Raw genomic sequence first — 25,079 nt, 5'->3', positions numbered from 1 at the left:
TTGTTTAATTCAAAAAAAGGCACAATTTCTAGATAAGTTCCTTCTGCCTGCAGAGGACAGCTGACTATATGCAGCTTTTATCAAGCATAAGTGAGCCACATTGTGAGCCTGGCTGCATCTTAATTGGTTAACATAATTCTTATCACACTTGGATTGTTCAGCAAGTGCTGTCTAATTGTAGAATTGGAGTGTTAGATATGGTGTTGAGTTTTGCAAGTACAAGCTGGTTGAGTATAGTCAGTACTCAACCTACTGCAAATAGCTGAAGGGACATGCTGTTGATACAATCAGCTAGTCATTGGGATGTATGGCCTACACACCTGGAATTGCACTAGAATTCATATACCATATTACTCATTTGTGTGCAGTCAGCAGAATGTCTTTTTGGCTTGGCAGCCACATCCCATTAGCAGAAAATACCACTTGTGTTGCTACTGCATAGTAACAGTGAGGAACTGCTAGCTTCAACTGTTACTCAAATTTTAGAAATCTTACCCTTCTCGGGTGATAACTGGAGGTAGACTGGGCACTTTCAGGCCCTAAAGTGAACATTTCAGAATACCCCATCTAAGCAAGGTATCCAAGGAGGTTTAGACAGGCAGAATTAATTATCCTACAGGCATTTCAGAATGGCTTAACACATCGATCTGGTACATGGATCAGAGGCTTGGTCATTTTTCCTACTTAAAATCAGTTTCCAATTTACTAAAAAATTGCTAATTTTCTACATCTTACCTATTGCCAAAAATAGGTCATTAACATTCATTGCTGTCTTTGCTGATGTCTCCACGAACAACAAACTGTTATCCTCTGCATATGCTTGTGCTTCCTGTTAGGAAAAGAAATGGTGGCAAGTGTAAGATTTTGTAAGGCGAATGAATGAGCCTGCATAGATTTGTATAACTTAAAACGGAGAAGTTAAAAAGCTACTAAAATTAGTTCTCATTCTATTACATTCAGCAGTTTGGATGCCAGGAGAGCTCAAACATCTAGAAAGGAATTATTTTGTAGGATTGAATTTTTTTTGACTAGTCAAAAAAAAAGTTATGGCACAGTGGTTAGCACCGCAGCCTCACAGCTCCAGCGACCCGGGTTCAATTCTGGGTAATGCCTGTGTGGAGTTTGCATGTTCTCCCTGTGTCTGCGTGGGTTTCCTCCGGGTGCTCCAGTTTCCTCCCACATGCCAAAGACTTGCAGGTGGATAGGTTAATTGGCCATTATAAATTGCCCCTAGTATAGGTAGGTGGTAGGGAAATATAGGGACAGGTGGGGATGTGGTAGGAATATGGGATTAATGTAGGATTAGTATAAATGGGTGGTTGATAGTCGGCACAGACTCGGTGGGCCGAAGGGCCTGTTTCAGTGCTGTATCTCAAACTAAAAACAAACTAAAAACCCTCTTTATAGCTTCCCTACAGCAGGTCATCCTAGATAGGACAAGTAAACTAGCAATTCATTTTACTAGGGACTGGCCAAAACTCAATTTGCTAGACTTTCATCCCATAAATCCAGATTGAAGTCATCCTGATCACAAAAGAAAGATCAGTGTTCAATTCCACTGTTGTGCCTAATCTGCACATACAAGTCAATTACTGCAGTACCAATTTGGCTACTCTGCCTGGCTTTTACAATGGTCTACAAACAGCTTTAAGTGCTTATATTCCAAACACATTTTGTTCCACACAAAAAAAAACATACCTCATATTCCACCATCCTTTTATTAGCCAGATCTGCTTTATTTCCTGACAGTGCTATAACTATATTGGGACTTGCTTGTCGCTGCAACTCTTTCACCCATGTCTTTGCTCTTGCAAATGTCTCCTTAAAAAAAAAAAACAGCAAGCTTCAGCATTTCATTTAAAGTTTAACCAGGTTACATTCCCACACTCTTGAATTTCAACTTATTGGGTATTTCCAAGGGAGTTGAAAAGACAAACACACACAAGCGTATGCCAGTAAGTGGCATAAGAATTTTGCTAGGCACTTAAATCAATGCCAGTTCTAAGAAAAATGCTCAATATTACTGTATTTGGAGAATTAGACTTGCATAGGCAAATACCAGAAAGTACATCACTATAGCAGTATAATATATGACCACAGATAAAAGCACCTCCAATGCTATTTGTCACTATGATACATGGGAATACATCAAGCTAGAAGCACATTTCTTTACTAGTTCTCTTTCCAAACCCAATTCAAGCTTACTACCCTTGTTTATCAAATAATGGATGGTATGAGTGAGAGCAAATAATGCTCAAGTATCCTAGATGTGATTTTTTAAAATCAGCAATATTCAGAATATAGGCACATTAGGGGTCCAAGTTAATTCTTAAATTCTCATCTATAAAGCATCCCTAACACTGAAAGCCAAAAAACAATTCTGACACTGGTTTGACCATGTGTAAAAAAAAAACTTCTCCCCCTTCCACTTCTATTTTAAAAAGTCAACTTGCACTAGTCCTTAAAAATCTGAACTCTGGATTAGTTGTCATTTGTTTTACTCATGTAAAGGTTCATATTTTAAAAAGGCCTAAAGACATTGAAGCCATGCAACAAATATTTGAAAACATTAACTCCATGGGCAGATTTACTAGCTTTCAGTCATGACATTTCAACTTAAGCCTGAAAAATACAAGATAGTACCAGCTAGAGAAAAAATAGAAACAAACATCTTTTTCCATTAGATTAGCAGGGATGACAATTCCCAATGAAGTCACTGATCAGTAGTTCCAACCTGATTGGTGATGTCATAAACCACAATGGCAGCTTGAGCACCTCTGTAGTACATAGGAGCTAGACTGTGATACCGCTCTTGTCCAGCAGTATCCCAGATCTCAAACTTGACAGTTGTATCATCCAAGCAGACAGATTGTGTGAGAAATGCAGCTGTTTATATATGGAAAAAAAAGGTTAGGATCTTTGTTTTGAGGCAAACTTGCTAGTCAGCGTTTTACATTGAAGGCAGCAAAGCAAGGTTACAAGACTACTTGAAATCAGGCAAGCAACTGAAACAGACCCAGTCAGGAATACAAGAGACAAATTACTTGAGCCCATTACTGAATGGTTTTTTCCCAGCCATTTTCATGCAAAAAAGTATTACTACCATTTAAGTTGGAAAATCCTAAATGCAGTGGGTGCATCAGGATTATACAGTATTGATCTTTGGACAAAGTAAAATGTTGAACAAAAGTTCTAAAATACATTTAAATGGAGAGTTTTATTCCATTCATTAAAAACACAGTATTGTGGCTTAAATACTGCAAGAGGAGATGTGCACTCTCAAGGCAAATAGTTGGGAACCCAGAAACAAGCACATCAGACCAATGGAGTTCGAGCCAGGGAAGTGAGAAAGCATTTTTTGGGGGGGGGGGGGGGGGGGGGGGAGAAAAAAAAAAAAAAGAGAAAAGGCGGCAGCTAACAATGCAAAAAAGGAATGCACAATAAAATGGTAAGATGTGAGAAGTGCAGAGGAACACAGGAACCTTGGACTGCATGCCCATGGATACCCAATAAAGGTGGCTAGATAAAGTTATGACCAACATTGCCAGAATTGTCTTGATCATGTCAAGATGTGACCAGGATTATCCTTTTCAAATGACTGGCAATTTAAGCCAAGATTCTATGGTACTGGTGTTCTCTCAGCATTCTGCCTTGAAGTTCATTAGCCTGATGTTTGTTTTGGGGCCCCTGCCATTTACTAGCAAAGTAAACATCTCTTGCACTACTGAAGCCACAGTACTGTGTTTTGACAAGAGTTTTATTCTCCTTAAAAAAAAGGTACCGTAGATAAAAGGTGGTCAAGGCAGCATACAAAATACTTTTATTCCATACCTTAGCTAAAAAAGGTAGGGGAATGAGTGTTAATGCTGGAACTGTATAAAAACACCAGTCAGGCCATGGCTGGAGTACTGTGTGTAATTCTGGTCACTGCACTACAAGAAAGATGCGACTAGGCTAGAGAGGGTACAGAGGAGATTTGAGGATGTTGCCTGGACTGAAGAATGAGTTAAGATTGGATAGGCTAGGATTGTTTTCTTTGGGGGAAAAGAAAGAGGCTGAGGAGAGACTTAATTGAAGTGTAAATTGAGGGGGCCTAGATAGAATGTATAGAAAGGCCCTGTTCCTCTTGATTGAGGAGTCCATAGATTTTTAGGGCAAGAGGCTGGAGGCTTAGTGGAGATTTGAGGGGAAATTTCACCAAGGGGCAGGGGGGAGCAAGAGCCCAAAAGCTGGAAAGTGAGATTAGACTGGATGGCGACTTGCTGACTGGTGACATGATGGCCTGTGCTGTAAATGGTTATGATTCTCAGACTCAGTCAATCAATCACAAAAATACCATTCTCTGCATTTGATCCTTCAATCCCATACCCATCACCCCTGTCCCCCCAATGGGAAAGTTTAACTTTTTCAATGGCTTCACTTCACTATCCTACCTGTGATGTTCTCTAGCCCAAGGATATTACTGATGTGTGTAGGACTATCAGCAAGAAAGACAGCATTAAGTATAGGAGAAAGTAGTGTGAGTAGACAAGGTAGAAAAAAAAAGAGGGGGACTGCACAATAAATGTAACTGATCAAAAAGGCACAAACAGGAACTCCAAACTGCACTTCATTTTAGTTAAACTTGCATTTATTCATGCCCTCATGACATCCCAAAATGTGGCCACACAACCAGTGCAATCACTTAAAAATGCAGTCACTAATAGATAACTTCTACATGAAAGAACCCCTGAACAGCAAAGCCTGAACTAGTTAATCAGTTTGATTGTACTGGCAGAGGGGAATGCCAGAAAAAAAAAAAGTACCATAGAATCCTGGCTTAAACTGCCAATGATTGAAACAGATAATCCTGGCCACATGCAGACATGATCAAGACAACTCTGGCAGAGTTGGTCATAACCTCATCTGGTCAAATTGGTTTGTACAGACAAAAGTGTTCTCTGCAGTCTGCCAATTAGGGGACTATTTAGTCACAGGCTTCAGAACCCCAGGTGATACTATGTGCAAGTTTTAACAGGTTACCACAAAATCTGTAATTGTCTCAATGTATTTTGAATGCAGTGAGCTAAAATCAATGAAATAAGTAATTTCAACTAGACTAGTCAATGCTGATGAACTAAAGTTGGCAAGTTCAAGAGTTACCTATTCAATTGATTTTGTAGCATTTTAAGCTATTTGTTTGTACAAAAGCTGCCCCATAAGTAATGGCTAATCTCATGATATTGAGAACAGGTAGTTAGCATTTAGTGTTCCGAAAGAATGGTAGGAAACCTCAATAATGGGCAACAGGAGTTAAATTATATTAACATGCTTTATTAGCTTTTGAGAACTGAAATTGCAATGTGATAGCAGCTTCTTTGACTGAGACAATAGGAAACAAACCACTTGTATGAACATTCACCAAAAAAGGTTATTGATGAGCAGTGCAGCACAGTTGAAGCAGATAAAGCAATTAAAAAAGGTGAGCAACAGGCACCAGCCAACTCCTCTTTCCTTCCCCCTAGCTTCTTACCATTGCTTTGGAACTGCCACTGCAAAGGCTCAATGGGGAAAGGCCACTGGGTAAGGCCCTCCATCCATTGTATATGGAGGGACTGGAACCCATGCAAATACCACCCCCCAGGCTGTATGCAGAGAATGTTTAACATGAAACATTAATATACCTTGTAATATACCTCTAATGGCATTAGAGTGCCATTACACTCTAATGGCAAGTGTAGTGAGGTACCTCATTCTGTATTGCATTTTATGCAAAGTCATACTTTACTTGTATAATGTACTTGAAATTTTAATATTTTTGGGAAACCCTCACTACTGCCTCCACAGCTACCAACTTGCCAATTTCAATCAATTGTCCCCCCCACCCACTGTTGAGTGCTTTAGAATGCATTTAACCTGGTAAACACAAGTTTTTAAAAAGCCTCTAAATGATAGAGAATAGTTCAGTTTTCTAAAGCATTTTACTTATAACAAATGCAATACTTAAAGAAATACTTAGTCTAAAAAAGATAGCTTAACTTAGAGCGTGGCTACCCGACGCAAACCTGACAACGTGCATCAGGTCGCTCTTACAGGTACAGCATTTGGGCTCGGGTCAGGGTAAGACACAGAGGGAAAGGAAAGCAAGAGCAAGCATCCCTAATTTCCAGTAGTCTAGTCAGGTCGGGTCAAGCACAGGAAAAAACAAAAAAGGACTCGGACCCAGGTTGGGCTAGATGTGGTCAGACTTAAATTGTATACCCAAGCAGGCCTTTAACTTAGTGCCACATAAAAAGGTCAGATGAAAGCTCTTGGAATGCAGATAATTGGAGAGTTGTAGGCCTGTTGTCCGATTGTACACCTCCTTCTGGAATATGCCTTTGGAAAGCAGGAGGAGAGAGAGAGATGCTGTGGTTTTTTGTCAAGGTTCATCCCAAGCAGCTCTAACAAAGGAGTCTGTGCTCTACAGGCTGTTCCCAGGGACGCAGGAGATAAAGATCAACTGCTGCTGGACGACTATCGGTTCAGTGAAAGACGCTCTTTGGTCTGCCCAAAACTTGCTGGTCTTCCAGCGCAAAGAATTGTCCCCGACTGAGTGTTGCAGACTGGTACATTCCAAGGTCCAGGACTACATGCTGAGGGCCGCACTAAAGCTTGGGGCAGCTGCAGCAAAGGCTCAATGGGGGGAAAAAAGACCACTGTGTAAGGTCCCCCCATCAAGGTGAATGGAGAGGCTGGATCCATGGAAAATACCTGAGGCTGTATTCAGAAAATATGAGTTTGCTGCAAAACATACATGGCATGTAAAATGAAATGGAAGGGTTCACTCCTGTATTGAAGGAAACAGATTGCCTTTGCACTTAGTATTGTTGACTTGGTGCTGTTTTGTAATGTATTTTCACATTTTTATGGATAAAGTATATTTTGGGAAAAAAATTGGAGTTGTAGGGAGAGGGGTTTGCAGTCTAGTTAGTCACAGGTGTCAGTTTAGTGGAGGTTAAAAGCAAACAGACAGGTAGGCAGCAGCAAAAGTAACCAGCCACCAACTATACCAAGAACAAGATGGTAGAGAGGCATTCAGAACAGTTGTGTGCAAATGCTCAGGCAGGAGGGTCCTTAACTACTACATGCTCTTTAATGTTGATCATCCACAGATACATTTTAAGAGGACTTACCACCAATTGTGCTTTCTTGGTATTCATGAAATTGTCCTTTAACAAAACGTAGCACTAGACTGGACTTCCCCACAGCCGACTCCCCTAGTAACACGAGTTTAAACTGGCAGATTTTGTTAGCTTGGGACTGACCATTTGGCCTGGATGCTCCTCTGCTGGCCATGGCCTCCAGAGTAATTGCAGTAGGGTCCTATTAATGGAAACAAGTGATCCCACCACTTCAAGGAGAGTCAGAACATCCAATGTGGAACCAAGATTGCCTTGGAACCATGCAATCTGCCAAAAAAAGAAAATTTTATATACATATACATTATGCAATGAGTTGTTTCTACAGAAAAAAATCAGAACTAAAGTTTAGTTTAAGAACTCATTTGTTATGCTATTGGAGGGTAATTGGCCACATCTTGTTGGAAATTGACCCACATTGCTTCAGATGCAAAAACAAAAAAAAGTGTCAAAAAAAAGATTAGGAGTGATCAAAGGCTTGGTCAGAGGAGAGATTTAAAAGCAGGCCTCAAAAAAAAAAAAAGGGCAATTTCTAGATGGCTAGAGGAAGGGTCCCAAAAAATGGAGGGGGGTCCACAAAAAGCTAAGAATAAATAATTTGGGGTACTGGAAAGAAAAGAAACCAAACATATGGGCTACAGTTAAAGAAAAAAAATGAAGTGACAAGTCATTCTTAAGTACATCTGTATTTTAAGACACAAGTAGCCATGTGTCAAGAAGTTTCATTGCAGCACCTTTTTTTGTAGTAATTAAGTCAAGCTCCCCACCACAAATGACTACAGATTTGAAGGATTTACACCGATTAGCAAAACTACATACATTTGAGCAAACTGTTGCTGACATGTATGCTGCCAATGTTGAAGTGAACCAAAATGATCCCTTTAAATTAGCTAGTTGCCCATTAAGTCATGGGAGGAAGAGAGCAAGTGCAATTTTGTATTCAAGGAAACTGATGTGACCATTTAGTTGAGAGCATTAGAAGTCACTAAACCACCTTATCTATAAGAAAATGAATTGTCACTTCAGATCTTTGGGCATTAAAAATCAACTTTCTTACTCGTCTGGCTTTTTAAGCATCTGCAACCTTCAGTTTATGTCCATTTCACTAGCTACTCAGAATAAGAGTACTGCAATTTCAGACCAAAACCCAACTCATGATTCCTGAAAGCCACACAACTAACCAGGAGTACTATCACAATAACTATGTTGCTGTTGACATTAAGCAGTTTCAACTGCTTTTCTGAAAATTAGATTCAAAATAGGCAGGGAACAGAATGGTAGGATTATATAAATCCTACCTGGACTAAATTTAACTTCTAGGTATTCTCACTAACACTGGAAATAAAAAAAAAAACAGTATGGGACAGACAGGCAGTTGTGTTTACACTCTGGCTTTAGGCTGGGTAAAAAAAAAAGCCGAGGAAAATTGTTTAGTAAAATTAAAAAAAAAAACAGCTTTTCAGAAAACAGATTAATAAGTTACAGAAGTCCAAAGATTTGTTTTAAAAGCTTCAATGGAAATTGACTTACCATATTGCTGAATTATATTTGTTTATGCATAAACAATGAGGCAAGTGCAACAAATGCACCAGATGCAAGACACCTGTACTAAAAAAAAAACACCCGTGAAACTCCATGGGAGATTACACTAGTGACCACTCAAAGTACTTCACTAGCAGCAGTGTTTTGGGACTGAGGTTGTGAAAGGCACTATATACAAGTGCAAGTCAGAGATGTAGTTTACCGATTCTCCAACAGCCTGAACATAAAAAAGGAAATCCCCATTGCTGTAACGAAAGGTACTGAAATACAGTAAGATTTCAATACCATGATGGAAAATATAGACCTCATTGCTCCGAACCACCTTGGTCAAATCTCCAATCATTGACCTGATCGGACATCATTTCCATGTTTGGGCCTGACTGATAAACCTTCAGGACTATGGCAGTCATCCTTAGGTCTAATGCAAGTACCATGAAAACCTAATTTTTTTTAAACTTGGTGAGTTACACCCAAACATTTATTTTTCACTCTCCTGGTCCTCCTATCTACACACTCTGCCCCCAATTGGCAATAAATCAGGTAGAGTTTGTAAACATGCTGTTGCTGAGGAGCTACAGTACTGAAGTCTAGAAACCTCATGATACATTAATTCTTTGAAAAGAATTGAACCTTTTCTACCTGGTTATCACATGCGATAACAGCAAGTTTTGTTTAAGGTCCAGGCTACATTTCTTAAAAAAAACAAGCCCTTGGCTTGAGTGAAGGGGAAGCCTACATAAAAAAAAGAAATTACTGCAGGCAATTCTAAACCACATGAATTAAAAAAAAAAGTGGCTAATGAGGTAGATGTGATGCCATTAATTTTTCAAAATTTGCTAGATTCTGGGATCAGACTGGAAAATAGCAAGTTCACTATGGAAAAGAACAATGAGAGTGTAGAGATCCTGGCGAGGGGGGGGGGGGGGGGGGGGAGAAAAGGGAGGGAGGAGGAGAAAGGTGATATACTTGAACATATTAGCATTGAAAAAAGGAAAGTATTAGCTGGCTTAAACAAAAAAGTGGATAAATCCCCAGGCTGCTATAGGTGAGGCAAGGGAGGAGATAGCATGGGCTCTGACAAATTTTCAAATCCTCTGGCCACAGGAGGGGTACCAGAGGACTGCAAATATGGTACCATTATTCAAGAAGGGTAGCAAGGATAAACCAGGTAATTACAGTCGACTATCAGTAGTTGGTAAAGTACTGGAAAAATTCTGAGGGACAGGATTTATCTCCACATGGAGAGGCAGGGATTAATCAGGGAGAGTGAGCATAGCTTTGTCAGGGAGAGATTGTGTCTAACTTGATTGAATTTTGCAAGGCAGTGACTGTGTAGATGAGGGTAAAGTAGTTGATGTAGTCTACATGGACTTCAGTAAGGCTTTTGACAAGGCCCTGCATGGGAGATTGGGCAAGGTGGTAAGAGCCCATAGGATTCAGGGCAATTTGGATCCAAAATTGGCTGAGTGGCAGCAGGCGATAGTTGTTTCTGCAAGTGGAAGCCTGTGACCAGTGGTGTACTGCAGGGATCAGTGCTGGGACCCTTGCTGTTTGTAGTGTACATGAATGATTTAGATGTGAATATAGGAGGCATAAGTAAGTTTGCAGATGACATGAAAATTGGTGGTGTCATAGTGAGGAGGAAAGCCTTAGATTACAGGACAATACAGATGGACAGAGCAGTGGCAAATGGAATTTAATCCTGAGAGGTGATGCATTTTGGGAGCACTAAAGGCAAGGGAATATACAATGGATGGTAGGACCCTAGGAAGTAGAGGGGCCTAGGTGTACTTGTCCATAGATCACCGAAGGCAGCAGCACAGGTAGATAAGGTGGTTAGGAAAGCATATGGGATACTTGTATTCTATGCCTCAGCTCAAAGGCAAGAGCAGGGAGGTTATGATGGAGCTGTATAAAATGCTAGTTAGGCCACAGCTGGAGTACTGTATACAGTTCTGGGCAAACTATAAGGATGTGATTGCACTGGAGGGTGCAGAGGGGATTCGCCAGGATGTTGCCTGGGCTGGAGGGGGAGGCAGTGGTGTAGTGGTATCATTGGACTAGTAACCCAGAGTATTCATCTGGAGGCACTAGTTTGAATCCCACCACAGAAGGTGGAATTTGAATTTAATAAATCTGGAATTAAAAGCTAGTCTAATGATAGCCATGAAACCATTGTCGATTGTTGTAAAAACCCATCTGGTTCACGAATGTCCTTTAGGGAAGGAAATCTGCCGTTGTTACCTGGTCTGGCCTACATCTAACTCCAGAACCACAATGTGGTCAACTCTTACATGCCCTCTGAAATGGCCGAGCAAGCCACTCAGTTGTGCCTAACCGCTACGAAGTCAATAAACAGGAATGAAACCTGACAGACCACCTGGCATCGACCCAAGCACCAGAAACAACCCAGCCCTGTCAATGCTGCAGAGTCCTCCTTACTAACATCTGGGGGCTTGTGCCAAAGTTGGGAGAGCTGTCCCACAGACTAGTCAAACAGCCCAACAGTCATACCTTACAGACAATGTTCCAGACACTGCAATCACCATCCCCAGGTATGTCCTGTCCCACTGGCAGGACAGACCCACCAGAGGTGGCTGCACAGTGGTATACAGTAGGAGGGAGTTGCCCTGGATTCCTCAACAATTGACTCCAGACCCCATGAAGTCTCATGGCATCAGGTCAAACATGGGCAAGGTAAGCTCCTACTGATTACCACCTACCGCCCTCCTTCAGCTGATGCATCAGTACTCCATGTTGAAAACCACTTGGAGGAAGCAGAGGGTGGCAAGGGCACAACATGCACTCTGGGTGGGGGACTTCAATGTCCATCACCAAAAGTGACTCATTAGCATCACGACTGACTGAGCACTAACGGACATAACTGCTATACTGGGTCTGTGGCAGGTGGTGGGGGGAACCAATGAGGCAAAAACATACTTGACCTCATCCTCACCAATCTGCCTGCTGCAGATGCATCTGTCCATGACAGTATTGGTAGGAGTGACCACTGCACAGTCCTAGGAGACAAAGCCCCGCCTTCACATTGAGGATACCATCCATCGTGTTGTGTGGCACTATCACCGTGCTCAATGGGATAGATTTCAAACAGATCCAGCAATGCAAAACTGGGCATCCACGAGGCACTGTGGGCCATCAGCAGTAGCAGAATTGTACTCAACCACAATCTGTAACCTCATGGCCCAGCATATCCCCCACTCTACCATTACTGTCAAGCCAGGAGACCAACCCTGGTTCAATGAAGAGTGCAGGAGGCCATGCCAGGAGCAGCACCAGGCATACCTCAAAAAGTGTCAACCTAGTGAAGCTACAACACAGGACTAATTGCATGCCAAACTGCATAAGCAGCATGCAATAGACAGAGCTAAGCAATCCTACAACCAACAGATCAGATCCAAGCTCTGCAGACCTGCCACATCCAGCCATGAATGGTGGTGGACAATTAAACAATTAACTGGAGGAGGTGGCTCCACAAATATCCCCATCCTCAAATGATGGGAGCCCAGCACATCAGTGCGAAAGATAAGGCTGAAGCATTTGCAACAATCTTCAGCCAGAAGTGCCAAGATGATGATCCACCTCAGCCCCTCCTGAAGTCCCCAGCATGACAGATGCCAGACTTCAGCCAATTCAATTCATTCCACATGACATATCAAGAAACGACTGAAGGCACTGGATACTGCAAAGGCTATGGGTCCTGACAATATTCTGGCAATAGTACTGAAGACCTGTGCTCCAGAACTTGCTGCACCCCCAGCCAAGCTGTTTCAGTACAGCTACAGCACTGGCATCTACCTGGCAATGTGGAAAATTGTTCAGGTATGTCCTGTACACAAAAAGCAGGACAAGTCCAACCTGGCCAATTACCATCCCAGCCTACTCAATCATGAGTAAAAGTGATGGAAGGTGTCAACAGTGCCATCAAGCAGCACTTGCTTAGCAAGAACCTGCTCAGTGATGCTCAGTTTGGGTTCCACCAGGGCCACTCAGCTCCTGACCTCATTACAGCCTTGGTTCAAACATGGACAAAAAGAGCTGAACTCCAGGTGAGGGGAGAGTGACTGCCCTTGACATCAAGGCAGCATTTGACAGAGTATGGCATCAAGGAGCCCTAGCAAAACTGAGGTCAATGGGAATCGGGGGGGGGGGGGGGGGGCGGAAAAACTCTGCTGGTTGGAGTCATACCTAGCACAAAAAAAGGAAAATGGTTGTGCTTGTTGGAGGTCAAAACAGCAGAGCTCCAGGACATCACTGCAGGAGTTCCTCACGGTAGTGTCCTAGGCCCAACCATCTTCAGCTGCTTCAATGACCTTCCTTCCATCATAAAAAGAGAGAAGTGGGGATGTTCACTGATGATTGCACAATGTTCAGCACCATTCGCGATTCCTCAATTACTGAAGCAGTCTGTGTAGAAATGCAGCAAGACCTGGACAATATCCAGGCTTGGGTTGATAAGTGGCAAGTAACATTCACACCACACAAGTGCCAGGTAATGACCATCTCCAACAAGAGAGAATCTAACCATCTCCCCTTGACATTCAATGGCATTACCATCACTGAATCCCCCACTATCAACATCCTAGGGGCTACCATTGACCAGAAACTGAACTGGGGTAGCCATATAAATACCATGGCTACAAGAGCGGGTCAGAGGCTAGGAATCCTGTGGCGAGTAACTCACCTGACTCCCCAAAGCCTGTCCACCATCTACAAGGCACAAGTCAGGAGTGTGATAGAATACTATTCACTTGCCTGGATGGGTGCAGCTCTGACTCAAGAAGCTAGACACCATCCAGGACAAAGCAGCCCACTTTGTTTGTGGATGGTGTACCATTCACTCCCTCCACTGACAGTGGCAGCAGTGTACACCATCTACAAGATGCACTGCAGCAACACACCAAGGCTCTTTAGACAGCACCTTCCAAACCCACGACCTCTACCACCTCGAAGGACAGATACATGGGATCACCACCTGCAAGTTCCCACCAAAGTCACAGCATCCTGACGGAACTATATCGCCATTCCTTCACTTGCTGGGTCAAAATCCTGGAACTCTCTTCTGAACAGCACTGCATGTACCTACCTCACATGGACTGCAGCAAGTCAAGGCAGCTCACCACCACCTCAAGAGCAATTAGGGGATGGGCAATAAATGCTGGCATAGCCAGTGATGCCCACATCCCATGAATGAATTTTTAAAAAAGGACTGAAATAGCCTTCTCTGCTCTAAATAAAATAGCCCTAAGGGGGTTGGCGGGGGGGGGGAAAAAAAAAAATCATTGAGGTTTACAAAATGAGAGGCATTGATAGGTTAGATAGGAAGAAACGGTTTCCCTTAGCAGAGGTATCAATAACTTGGGGGACATGGATTTAAAAGGTATGGGCTAGGAGGTTTAGAGGGGATTTGAGGAAAAAATTTTCAGAGGGTGGTTGGAATCTGGGACACTGCCTGACGAGGTGGTAGAGGCAGGAACCCTCAACATTTAAGTATTTAGATGAGCACTTGAAAACACCACAGCATACTAGGCTATGGGTCAGGTGCTGGAAAATGGGATTAGAATAGTTAGGTGCTTGATGACCCACAGACATGGGCACGTTTCTGTGCTGTATGACTGACTAAATATAACCCCTCTATTTGAGGGGAGGGGAGGGAGAAAGAAAGGAAGGCAGAAAACAGGTAACTGTAGGCCAGTTAGCTAGACGTCTGTTTATAGGGAAGGTGTTAGAATCGATCAATAAAAAGGGGGCTATAGCTAGGCACTTAGAAAAATTCAGTAAAATCGGGAATAGTCAGCATGACTTTGGTGAAAGGGAGATAGTGTTTAACCAATTGGATAAAGGGGAACCTGTTGATGTACTGTACTTGGACTTCCAGAAGGCATTTGATAAGGCGTCACAAAAAGATTATTGCACAAAGTATGAGCTCATGGTGCAAGGGGTAACCTAATAACATGGATAGAAGAGGAGAGCTGGCAGTTACAAAACAGTGTGCATAAATGGGTCCTTTTCTGATTTGCAGGACTCCACTTATTGCATCCTGCCAGAGTCTGTGCTGGGGCCTCAACTTTTTACAAATTACATCAATGACTTAGATGAGGGGAGTGACAGGATGGTAGCTAAATTTGCAGATGACAAAGATTGGGAGGAAAGTATGTTGAAGAGGACAGAAGGAGCTTGCAAAAATCTAGCAGGTAGAGTACATGGCAGGAATAAAAACCAGAGGAGTATTACTTAAACTAAATCGCAGAACTCAGGTGCAGAGGGATCTAGGTGTTCTAGTGCATGAGTCACAAAATGTTAGTTACAGGTATAGAAAGTAATAAAGGCAACTAATGGAATGCTATCTTTTAATGAGGAATTGAAAAGTTAAGGATGTTATGCTTCAGTTATACAGGGCATTGGTAAGACTACATCTCGAATACTGTGTGCAGTTTTGACTCCTTATTTAAAATAAAAGGATGTAAAATGCATTGGAGGCAGCTCAGGAGGAGGTTTACTAGATAGATATCTGGAATGAGTGGGTTGTCTTATGGAGGAAAGGTTGGACAGACTGGGCTTGTTTTCACTGGAATTTAGGAGAGAGTGAGGGGAGACTTGATTGAAGTTTAAAAGGTCCTAAATGGTCTTGACAAGGTGGTTGTGAAGAGCAAGTTTCCTCTTGTGGAAAGAGTCCAGAACTAGGGGGGCACCCTTTTAGGACAGAGATGAGAAATTATTTCCTCAGGATTGAGAGACTTTGGAACTCTGCCTCAGAAGGTGGAGTCAGGGTTACTGAATCATTTTAAAGGCAGGGTAGATAATTTTTGATTCCCTTGTCTAACAAGAATCTATCAGGGGTAGATGAGTGTGTGGAATTCAAGACACAAATAGATCAGCCATGATTTTACTGATAGGCAGAGCAGGCTAGAGGGACCAAATGGCATTCATATCAAGTGCCTACTTGTTCTTGTGGATTGATGATAGCAATTGAGAGTTGTGGTACTTGCTGATTAAGGGATGGTAGCTTTGAAAAAAAAAAAGTGATTGTCTGCTTATTGGTGATTCACATTTTGAATCATGCTGCTCACACATTTGCCTTGCAGGTAGACATTGTGGCCACAAATTTTAAATGCAGCACCAACTTGCCAGGACAACTATATTGTTGATGATATTTGCAGGCCAGTAACTTAAAATCCATAATGAGAGAACATTTTTAAACAAATGCACATTGCAACCTTCCTCACTGTACATATGAAATCATGCCACATCTCAATTTTGGGTTCTCATTCAGCAATTTTCTCAAAGCTCCAAATTACCACAATTCTGAACATTCAGTCCTACTTATGCTTTAGCTATTTTTTTTTTTAAATTAAGTAGAGTCTTGTTTAAAAAAAAATGGTAATCTTACTGAAAAGTCACAGTACTCAACAAAGCAAGTGCTGCAACACTTGTTTTTGTATGACAAACAGCCCCTCCCAATCACTTAATGCTGCTGCAACCCTGGCCAAGCATCACAATTCATGTAAAATTGTCACATGCTATTTACAAAGGCAATCTCATCTCTAAATAGGCATTTCTATTGCAGGATATGATCAACTCGTAGACAACTAAAAGTTGAATAGCTTGAATTAAGCATTACAAAGCTGCAAAATAATTTAAGGCTCAAATAATGAAGCTGCAGCTGATATTGAAAACAAAAGCAATTACAAATCACCTATGAAAAAAAAAAAAGACTTGGTTCTTCCTATACATGTTACTTTAATTGCAAAATTCTCAGTACCTCATGAATCACATGATGAGAGCAAGGTTCCAGACTTTTTCAACCACTAGTTTCAGTACACTACTTTCTGGAGCAAGTATAGAAAATAAACATGGTAGAATAAGCTGTAGTATGTCCAGTGATTTACCCAGATATTGATCACATAGCCTTGAGAATAAATCAAAGCTGAGGAATTCAAATTCACTGTAGTGAAAAAGTAACCCATCAAGAGATTGGTGAACAGTGCTCAATAATCCAAGTTATGCCTATTAGTCAATACTACAAGCTTCTCTTCTAAGGCTTCCACTGCTATGTCCAGACTGGCCAAGAGAGTGTGGGAAAATGGCGCACTGACACGGAACACAAAAGTCAGAGTGTATCAGGCCTGTGTCCTCAGTACCTTGCTCTACGGCAGCGAGGCCTGGACAACGTATGCCAGCCAAGAGCGACGTCTCAATTCATTCCATCTTCGCTGCCTTCGGAGAATACTTGGCATCAGGTGGCAGGACTATATCTCCAACACAGAAGTCCTTGAAGCGGCCAACACCCCCAGCTTATACACACTACTGAGTCAGCAGTGCTTGAGATGGCTTGGCCATGTGAGCCGCATGGAAGATGGCAGGATCCCCAAAGACACATTGTACAGCGAGCTCGCCACTCGTATCAGACCCACCGGCCGTCCATGTCTCCGTTATAAAGACGTCTGCAAACGCGACATGAAATCGTGTGACATTGATCACAAGTCGTGGGAGTCAGTTGCCAGCATTCGCCAGAGCTGGCGGGCAGCCATAAAGACAGGGCTAAATTGTGGCAAGTCGAAGAGACTTAGTAGTTGGCAGGAAAAAAGACAGAGGCGCAAGGGGAGAGCCAACTGTGCAACAGCCCCGACAAACAAATTTCTCTGCAGCACCTGTGGAAGAGCCTGTCACTCCAGAATTAGCCTTTACAGCCACTCCAGGAGCTGCTTCACAAACCACTGACCACCTCCAGGCGCATATCCATTGTCTCGAGATAAGGAGGCCCAAAAGAAAGAACAAGCTTCTCTATATTGTTGCATAAACATTGCTAAAGATCACCAGGGGCCCATAACTCAGGTTAGTCTGCAACAAGGTTCAAGAACTTACATATGTCTATATACCAGAAGTGATGGCTTTAAAATAACCTGTGATAAGAGCATTAGAAGTTAGTCATCAGTATCAAATCCAAGACTAAAGCTTGGATCTAGTCTACAATTAAGACGAAGGACCTTTGCAGCCAGAGATGCACGAAATAAATTCAGTCAATTTAGTTTCTGGTGTGTTCTGACCCATTGTACAGAGACAGCTGCTATTTCAGCAGTAATTGGCAATCTGAATACAGGATGGCAGGTGTACAAAGAGAGCTTTAAACTGGTACAGTATGGCATGGATGTCATTTTCCTAGGCTGCATAGGTGTACCATGGAGACCCAGTGCTCATATTTCATCTAAAAGATTTATCAAACTGGAGATCAAGATTTGTCTACATTTAAAAAAAGGATACCACCCAGTCCAAACATCTGGGCCTGCAAAGTAGTGTTGGAAAGGACAGGGGGCAAGGACAGAATCTGTTTGGTTATAGGTGAGAAACCAAAAAAAAAGGATCACATTACTCAGGGTATTCTGCAGGCCTCCAAGGAGGGGAGGAGAAAAAAAAAAGCAAATCTGTAGGGAAATCTCAGATGTGCAAGAATTATAAAGTGGTGATATTGGGGCACTTAAATACCCCAATATTGATCGGATAATTTTAAAGAGTAAAGGGGAAGAATTTCTGAAATGTGTTCAGAGAACTTCCTTGATCAGTATGTTCAACCCAACTAGAAAAGGCAGCATTACTGGATCTGGTGCTGGGAAAATGAGTTAGGCCAAGCAGACTAAATGCCTGTCAGGGAGCACTTGGATAAGAGTAATCATATAAAAAGGTTTTAAAACTAGTAATGCAGAACAGTAAGGAATGAAATAAGGTAGAATGTCTAGTTGAAAGAGGGCTAATTTCAACACAGTTCAGCCAGGGTACAAATGGAACCAAAGACCAACAGGAAAAGCTGTATCGAAAGAATGGGTTATTCTTTAAAAGGAAGAGATGCTTCAGGTACATTCTAAGGGTGAAAAGTAAGGGAACCAAAACAGGGCTCCTTGGTTATAAGGGATATAGAGATGATTAAAAAAAAAGTATGATGCATGCCAAGTGAATTCAAGTGAGAACCAGGCCATATGCTACAAGTTGAAGGGAAGTGACGAGGAAAAGACTGGCAGTCAACATAAAAGGGAACCCAAAAATCTACCAGCATGTAAATAGTAAGTAATAGGCCTCAGTCCACCTCTTGGGGACAGAAAAAAAAAAGGGTTTATATACTTCGACACAGGGCAAGGCTAATACTTACTTAGTATCAGTGTTCACTAAGCAAGTGGAATCTGAAAGATGTCTGAAGGGTAGAGACAATGAGTAGGTTAAAAAAAAAAGGGCAACGGAGGTACTAAAAGGCTGGATATGCTTAGGGTAGATAAGTCACTTGGTCCAAATGGCTTGCATCCCAGGTGGCCAAAGGAAGTGGGGGTGGAATTGTGCAAGGGCTTGCTATAACCTCTGGAGGGAGGGAGGGGCAGGGTGCCAGAGGATTGGCATGTGGCAAATGTGACACCCTCATTCAAGAAAGGTTATAAAAGGACAGTCCTAGCAACTACAGGCCAGTTAGTTACCATGGTGGGCAAGGTTTTAGAAAAAAAAACTAAGGATGGAGGGGTTTCAGCTAATTGAGAACCAGCACACAGATTTGTAAAAAGGGAGATCATGCCTGACCAATCTAATTGAACTTTATGAACAGAAGGTTGATGAAGGGAATACAGTGGATGTTTATATGGATTTTAAGAAAGCATTTGATAAAAGTACAAAAGGCTGTGCAAAATTGAGGTGCATGGGTGTTCAATTGGATAAAAATGGCTCAAGGACAGAAAACAGCAAGTTGTCGTAAATGGCTGTTTTTCAGACTGGAGGATGCAGGACAGTAGTATTCCAAGGGTCAGTGCTGAGTGTGTGTGTATACATACAATTAGTGACTTGGAAAACAAAACTTCAAAACTTGCCAATGATACCAAACTTGGAGATGTAGCAAACAAACAGTGACCATGATATGTACTGCCTGCGACAAGACATGGGCCAGCAGAATGGGCAAATGGAATTGGATACTGACAAGTGTGAAGTGATGCATTTTGGCAGGAGGGATAGGATAGGGAGGCACAATATAGAGTTAATGGCACAGTTCTAAAGAGTGTGCAGGAACAGAGGGACCTGGGGGTGCATGTGTGGAGAAGAGTAGAAAGTTTTGCGCAAGAGATGCAGGGGGGGGGGAAGAAGAAGAATTTTTGTTCTACACAACAGGTGGTAATGGCCAGGAACTCACTGCCCACAAGGATAGTGGAAGTGGAGACAATGATTTCCAAAATGAAACTGGGCAGCCACTTGAAGGAAATAAACTTCCAGGGCAGTGGGGAAAGAGCAGGACTGACTGGATTGCTCTGTGGAGAGCCACTGACTCACCAGGCCAAATGGTCTCCTTCCATGCTGTAAGACAAAAACCAAAGCACAGATTGATTGAATTTCTTGGGTGAGTGCAAGATTAATAGAGCTTAGGGACTGCAGTTAGGACACTCCTGAAATAGGAATAAAGCAGGAGCTTTAATTTGACTTGAATGCTCAAGGTAGACACCAAATCCTCAAATGGAAAGTGTTCCAATCTTGAACAAATGCTCAAGAAAAAAAAAGTTCCATGAGTCTGGAACTATCATCTTCTCTGGAAGAGAGTTTAAAAATGTAGTTTAGATTGGATTCCAATTCTCAGCTGGCTAATTTCTCATGCAATGGGCAAGTTTGGCTCATCTCATCCCAATTCCCAGCACAATATTGCCCATAATTCAACACAACAGTAACATCTGACAGGCTGCAACAGTTTGTTTTCATGGGATAGGAGTATTGCTAGCAAGGCCAGCATTTGTTGCCCATTCCAATGGCCTTCATGGTGGTGAGCTGCCTTCTCTAAATACTGTAGGTACCCCAGAGTGCTTGAGAGAGAGAGAGAGAGAGAGAGAGAGAGAGAGTTCCAGGATTTTGGTCCAGCGACAGTGAAGGAATGGCAATATAGTTCCAAGTCAAGATGGTGAGAGTCTTGGAGGGGCAGTGGTAGTGTTCCTATATATCTGCTGCCCTTGTCCTTCTAGATTGAGATCATGGGTAAGGCAGGTGCTGTCAGAGTGGCTAGGTGGGGAAATGTTCACAAATTGCTCCAGTTGGAATCAAGCAGCATTTTAAGAGGACCTTTACTCTGATTAACCTGTGCTATTCCAGACTTAGGAGGACCCAGTTTAGCACAAAAATCACCCCAAAAGGGGCCTCAGACTAAATGTAGGCTCACAGATACAACTTTCAGACACCACAAATAATTGCAATAAAAGCAAACATCCTCGGCATATGTGCAACATTCTCAGACTGGTTAAGTATACTCATTCATAATATTTGCAGGAGGATGAACATTGAGCCACTTATCACATCCCCCAAAGATCTGAAATTCCCTTCCTCCCAGTTGGTGCTAAAGGATTTTTACCTCCATTAAACTACTTTCGCTACTGGGTCAATAACTTCCTGGTACTAGCATTCAATTTATTTGAGGCATCTGAATCAGTGTTTTCCAGATTTCTCTATGCTATTAGCATTTATACACATTTCCAAGACACCTGTCAAGGCTGACAAGCCCAACTTTTCATAATTCAGACTTCCAAGATGACAGATCAGTCTTTTAGCTCTTCCCTCTGAGAAGAGTACTGGATACAATGCAAACAGAACTGGACAATACTTAAATGGTGATTGGATTAGACAAGCCAAAGGTCCTGGTGCTCTATATAGTTGAACATTCTATTTGCTTGATCAATGGCTGCTCTGTTGGTTTCACATAACCAGCAAGTCACCATTCATGGGCATGTACCATACTTTGCATTAAGATTAAGTCCCCACTTACTAATTATATATAATCTATCCAGAGAGCCACACCCTCTGAATCCACTGAACCCTTAAATCTTAACAGTTCGAACCAACAGCCCGTCATGTGAAACTTAATTCAGATTCAAGAAACAGGATCCCTGCACAGTACTACTTCCCTCTCCACATCAGGAATCACCAAATACAACAGGGACAACTAGGGCCTAATCTACTAGACTTAAAACATCTACAGCATTATAGAAAATGAAAAAAACCATCACATGACACTAAAGTAATTTGAGCATTTTCTCAAGTATGCTGAAATCTTAATATTTAAATATAACAAAACAGAAGAAAGTTTTAGGTTTAGCAGTCTCGTTCAGCTATACTTCAACTAAAAAGGCTACGCAACACCTTTCATGGACTTCAGGAAGTTCCAAAAAGCACTCCATTGCTAAAATACTTTCCAGTAGTGACTCGATTTGAAATGGAGGAAAATCAGCTAATAGGCACACAGCAGGATCCCATTAACAAAAAATGGTCAGATGATCAGTTTTGGGTGTTATGAAGGTGCTTGTTATTTTTTTTTTTAAATTCAGTCAAACGGAATGTGTTGGACCAGTTTCTCCCCCCAAGAATGTGTCATTAAGGTAAAGCCTGCCTTGGGTATAAAGTTAAAACCCAACCACAGCCAACCTGAGCTCTAATTTTTTTTTCCCCCCCCCACACCTGACCCAACACCAATATCCTTCATCTGTTCTGGCAGCAGGCTATTCCTGCAGCTGGAGTTGTGGGGAAATCATGGGCAAGTCTCATCCCGTGACTCCCAGAAGCAGCACTGTCCAGCCCGACCCGAGCTTGAATGCTGGACTTGGAATTTCGACCCGACCCAGCCACATGTAGTTGGTCTAGTCGGGTTCAGGTCAGGTAACCAGGCTTTACATTAAGGGGACACAAAGAATCGGTTTGGCAACAAGGTTTACTGGCTGTCACATGACAAGTTAAAAATAGAAGAGACCCTGGTAACAGGGGAAGATATGGGCAGAGAAGTGACAGGCACCACTTGATTGGACAAGCCCAGGAGCAACAGCACACACCTGAGGGCAGAAAACAAGCTTTTGGTTGCATTATCAGTGCATCTTACCTTCTGGAATGAGGAAGAGTCAAGACTGAAGTGTCAAGGAAGGAGAGAAGACCACAACCCAGTTCACTTTCCAGCAACTCTCAAAGACCCTGAAGAGTTACTGTCAATTCATCTCATCTCCTGACTTTGAGGAAAGCCTGCTAAATTACTTAACACTGCCTGAAGAGAACAGTTCTAAAAAATCCCATTATTAGTCTACATGTACTCAGAAGTTATATTGTGTTCCAAAACTGGCAGTCTATCTCCTCTGCTGTTTTCTACTGGAATGAGCAAGTATTCAGTCCAAGAGATTTTTTTTTGTCTGTACTAGAGCTCTGAATTTACAAATCCCTTTTATTTTTCTGGTTAACCAGCATATGTGACCAAGGTAAAAAAAAAAAATTGCACTTTGAAAATTTTCAGTGTTTATTCTTTAATTACTGGTCAAGACTGGTTTTATAAAACTGATAATTTTACTGTTCATTAAAAGAAACCTGGTTAGTGTTCTATTCTGGGGAAACTAAAATTATATAAATTGACCATATTGGCAAGTGGGAAAATTTTAAATGTGTTGTGACCTGTGGAGAAGTGGGATTAGAATAAGCAGTGCACTCCTCCCACCTCAGTCATAAGGGATAAACTGTGAGCAAAAGGACATTTCACTAAACACAGCCAATCCAAGAGTCAAGACCACAAACCAGTTAGAGAAACCTTGCACTGAAAAAGTCCAGCGATTTGAAAGTTAAACAGAATTCAGTAGTGTCCTGTTCGTTGGTTGCTTAATTCAAATTGAAATTATGCAAAGACCCCTCCAGCACTTATCGGAATTATACAATTCAAGCTGGTGAATAACTTGCTCTTCCAGTAAAAACAATTGTTAATGCAACAGTCTATACTTTGACAAGTAACAGCAGCATGCAGTCCTTTCATGGGGGTTTAATTATTTTCCGGTTTAACAGTCAAATTCACGTCGTAGAGCAGTTACACTGGAAATCTTGTTTGTTTCCCTTCACCCCACTTCCGTGGGGAATAGAAAGTAACAGATAAACGAAAGGGAGTTTGGTCCTACATACACGACACAACACTGAATAGAAAAGTTAAGTGCAAAACATGGCAATGTCAGCGCAAATTAAACTTAATCTAAAAGGTTCTTGGGCCGTAGGATTGATTTACGAGATACAGGAGAAGATTAGTGGGCTAAGCAACGAAGTGACAACACGCTCAAGGCTTTGTCCCACAAAAATGGCACTTAAAAAAAAAGTGGGCGTTTCATTGCACATAACCTCCACGGGATTTACGTACAGGTCCTCAGCTTCTTACCATAAATTTCCAATGTTAGATACCGTCCAGAATACTCTTCTCAACCTAAAGGAACAGGTCGAGGCCTAAACGTCAGCCTTCGCTGCAAAAGAATTTCAATCCAACCCTGCTACAAACCCCCAGACACTAACTGGGACAATGTTAGCTTCACGTTTTATGAAAAGCTTTTATTTCCCCCTCCTGGCTTCAAAAAGAGAAACACTTAATTCTGAATTTTGCTTCTGCGCGCCCAATCCTCTCACCCACAACCAATACAACACATTTTGTGGAAAATATGCCCTTCAACTCAAAATTTTTAGATAAAGCCAAGTTTATATTCGAATAGGAACAGGTCCTTCGGAAATAATTATGACAAAAATCAGCTTTTTTTTTACCTCACCGACGCCTTCAACTTCGCAGATTTTTTTTAAGTGTCGCAAGAACTGAGACTCAGGCATGCACATTAACTGATTGACTGCCCCCGGACTCAATAAAAAGCTGATATTTGTTATTGTCAGCTGCATCCACCAATTACAAAAGAATAAGGCGGGCGTGGCTGTGCAGATAGCCAATAGAAATGGGAAGTGTGTGGTGATTGATCAGCAAAACCGACCACTGACAAACGGCCTTTCGGGAAGGGGTGGCGTTCTTAGTGAACCAGTCAGACAGGAGCCTGGCTGTGAAGGCGGGACTTCCGATAGCAAGTTTGTGTTGCTGCGGAGGCTCGCAGTTTCTTTGTGATTTTAACTGACAGAAGCATTGAGGTTTGGCAGAGGTAACTTCTACGATTGTGAAATATAAGCTTTGCATTTTTGTATCGTGCAATTAATATATAAAAATAATTTATATATCTTATCACGTTTCTCAGAAAGGCCCAAAGCACTTCCTAAACAGTGAATTGCTTTGATGTGCAGTCACTGTTGTTATGTAGGCAAGATAGAAAAACTCGATTTTCCAGTAATAAATTCAATTCTATTCACCTTAGAGCAGTTATGAGAATAAATTCCCACCCCTCTTGGGGTATATTTCCACAGGCACCAGCCGCACACACATAAGAAAGAACTTTAAAAAGACTTGCATTTATCAAGCACTTTTCACGACCACTGGACTTCTCAAAGTGCTTTACAACTAGTTAAGTATTTTTGAAGTGTAGTCACTGTTGTAATGTAGGAAACGCAGCAGCTAATTTTGTGCACAGCAAGCTCCCACAC

General features: G+C 41.9%; 1 protein-coding gene across 2 annotated transcripts in view; it reads right to left on the bottom strand.

Annotated features, from left to right (window-relative positions):
• LOC137358680 (ras-related protein Rab-5B) overlaps nucleotides 1–24,351 on the bottom strand; it is a 29,064-nt gene extending 4,713 nt beyond the window's left edge. Inside the window, exons 1-5 of one of the 2 annotated variants that reach the window (XM_068024874.1) lie at nucleotides 24,264–24,351; nucleotides 7,155–7,430; nucleotides 2,735–2,886; nucleotides 1,699–1,821; nucleotides 736–829 (exon numbers count right to left, since the gene is read on the bottom strand). In XM_068024874.1, the coding sequence (XP_067880975.1) occupies nucleotides 736–829; nucleotides 1,699–1,821; nucleotides 2,735–2,886; nucleotides 7,155–7,317 (532 nt within the window). In that variant the 5' untranslated portion in view covers nucleotides 7,318–7,430; nucleotides 24,264–24,351. Of the gene's footprint in view, nucleotides 1–735; nucleotides 830–1,698; nucleotides 1,822–2,734; nucleotides 2,887–7,154; nucleotides 7,431–23,889; nucleotides 24,218–24,263 lie in introns of those variants that run through there. The other variant, XM_068024875.1, reaches the window with a different exon arrangement.
• Nucleotides 24,352–25,079: the final 728 nt, after the last annotated feature.

Source organism: Heterodontus francisci, chromosome X (assembly GCF_036365525.1).
Source record: "Heterodontus francisci isolate sHetFra1 chromosome X, sHetFra1.hap1, whole genome shotgun sequence".
In the NCBI taxonomy this organism is placed as follows: Eukaryota; Metazoa; Chordata; class Chondrichthyes; order Heterodontiformes; family Heterodontidae; genus Heterodontus; species Heterodontus francisci.
Note: the sequence above shows the minus strand (reverse complement) of the source record. Positions and strands in the feature narration are given on the sequence as shown.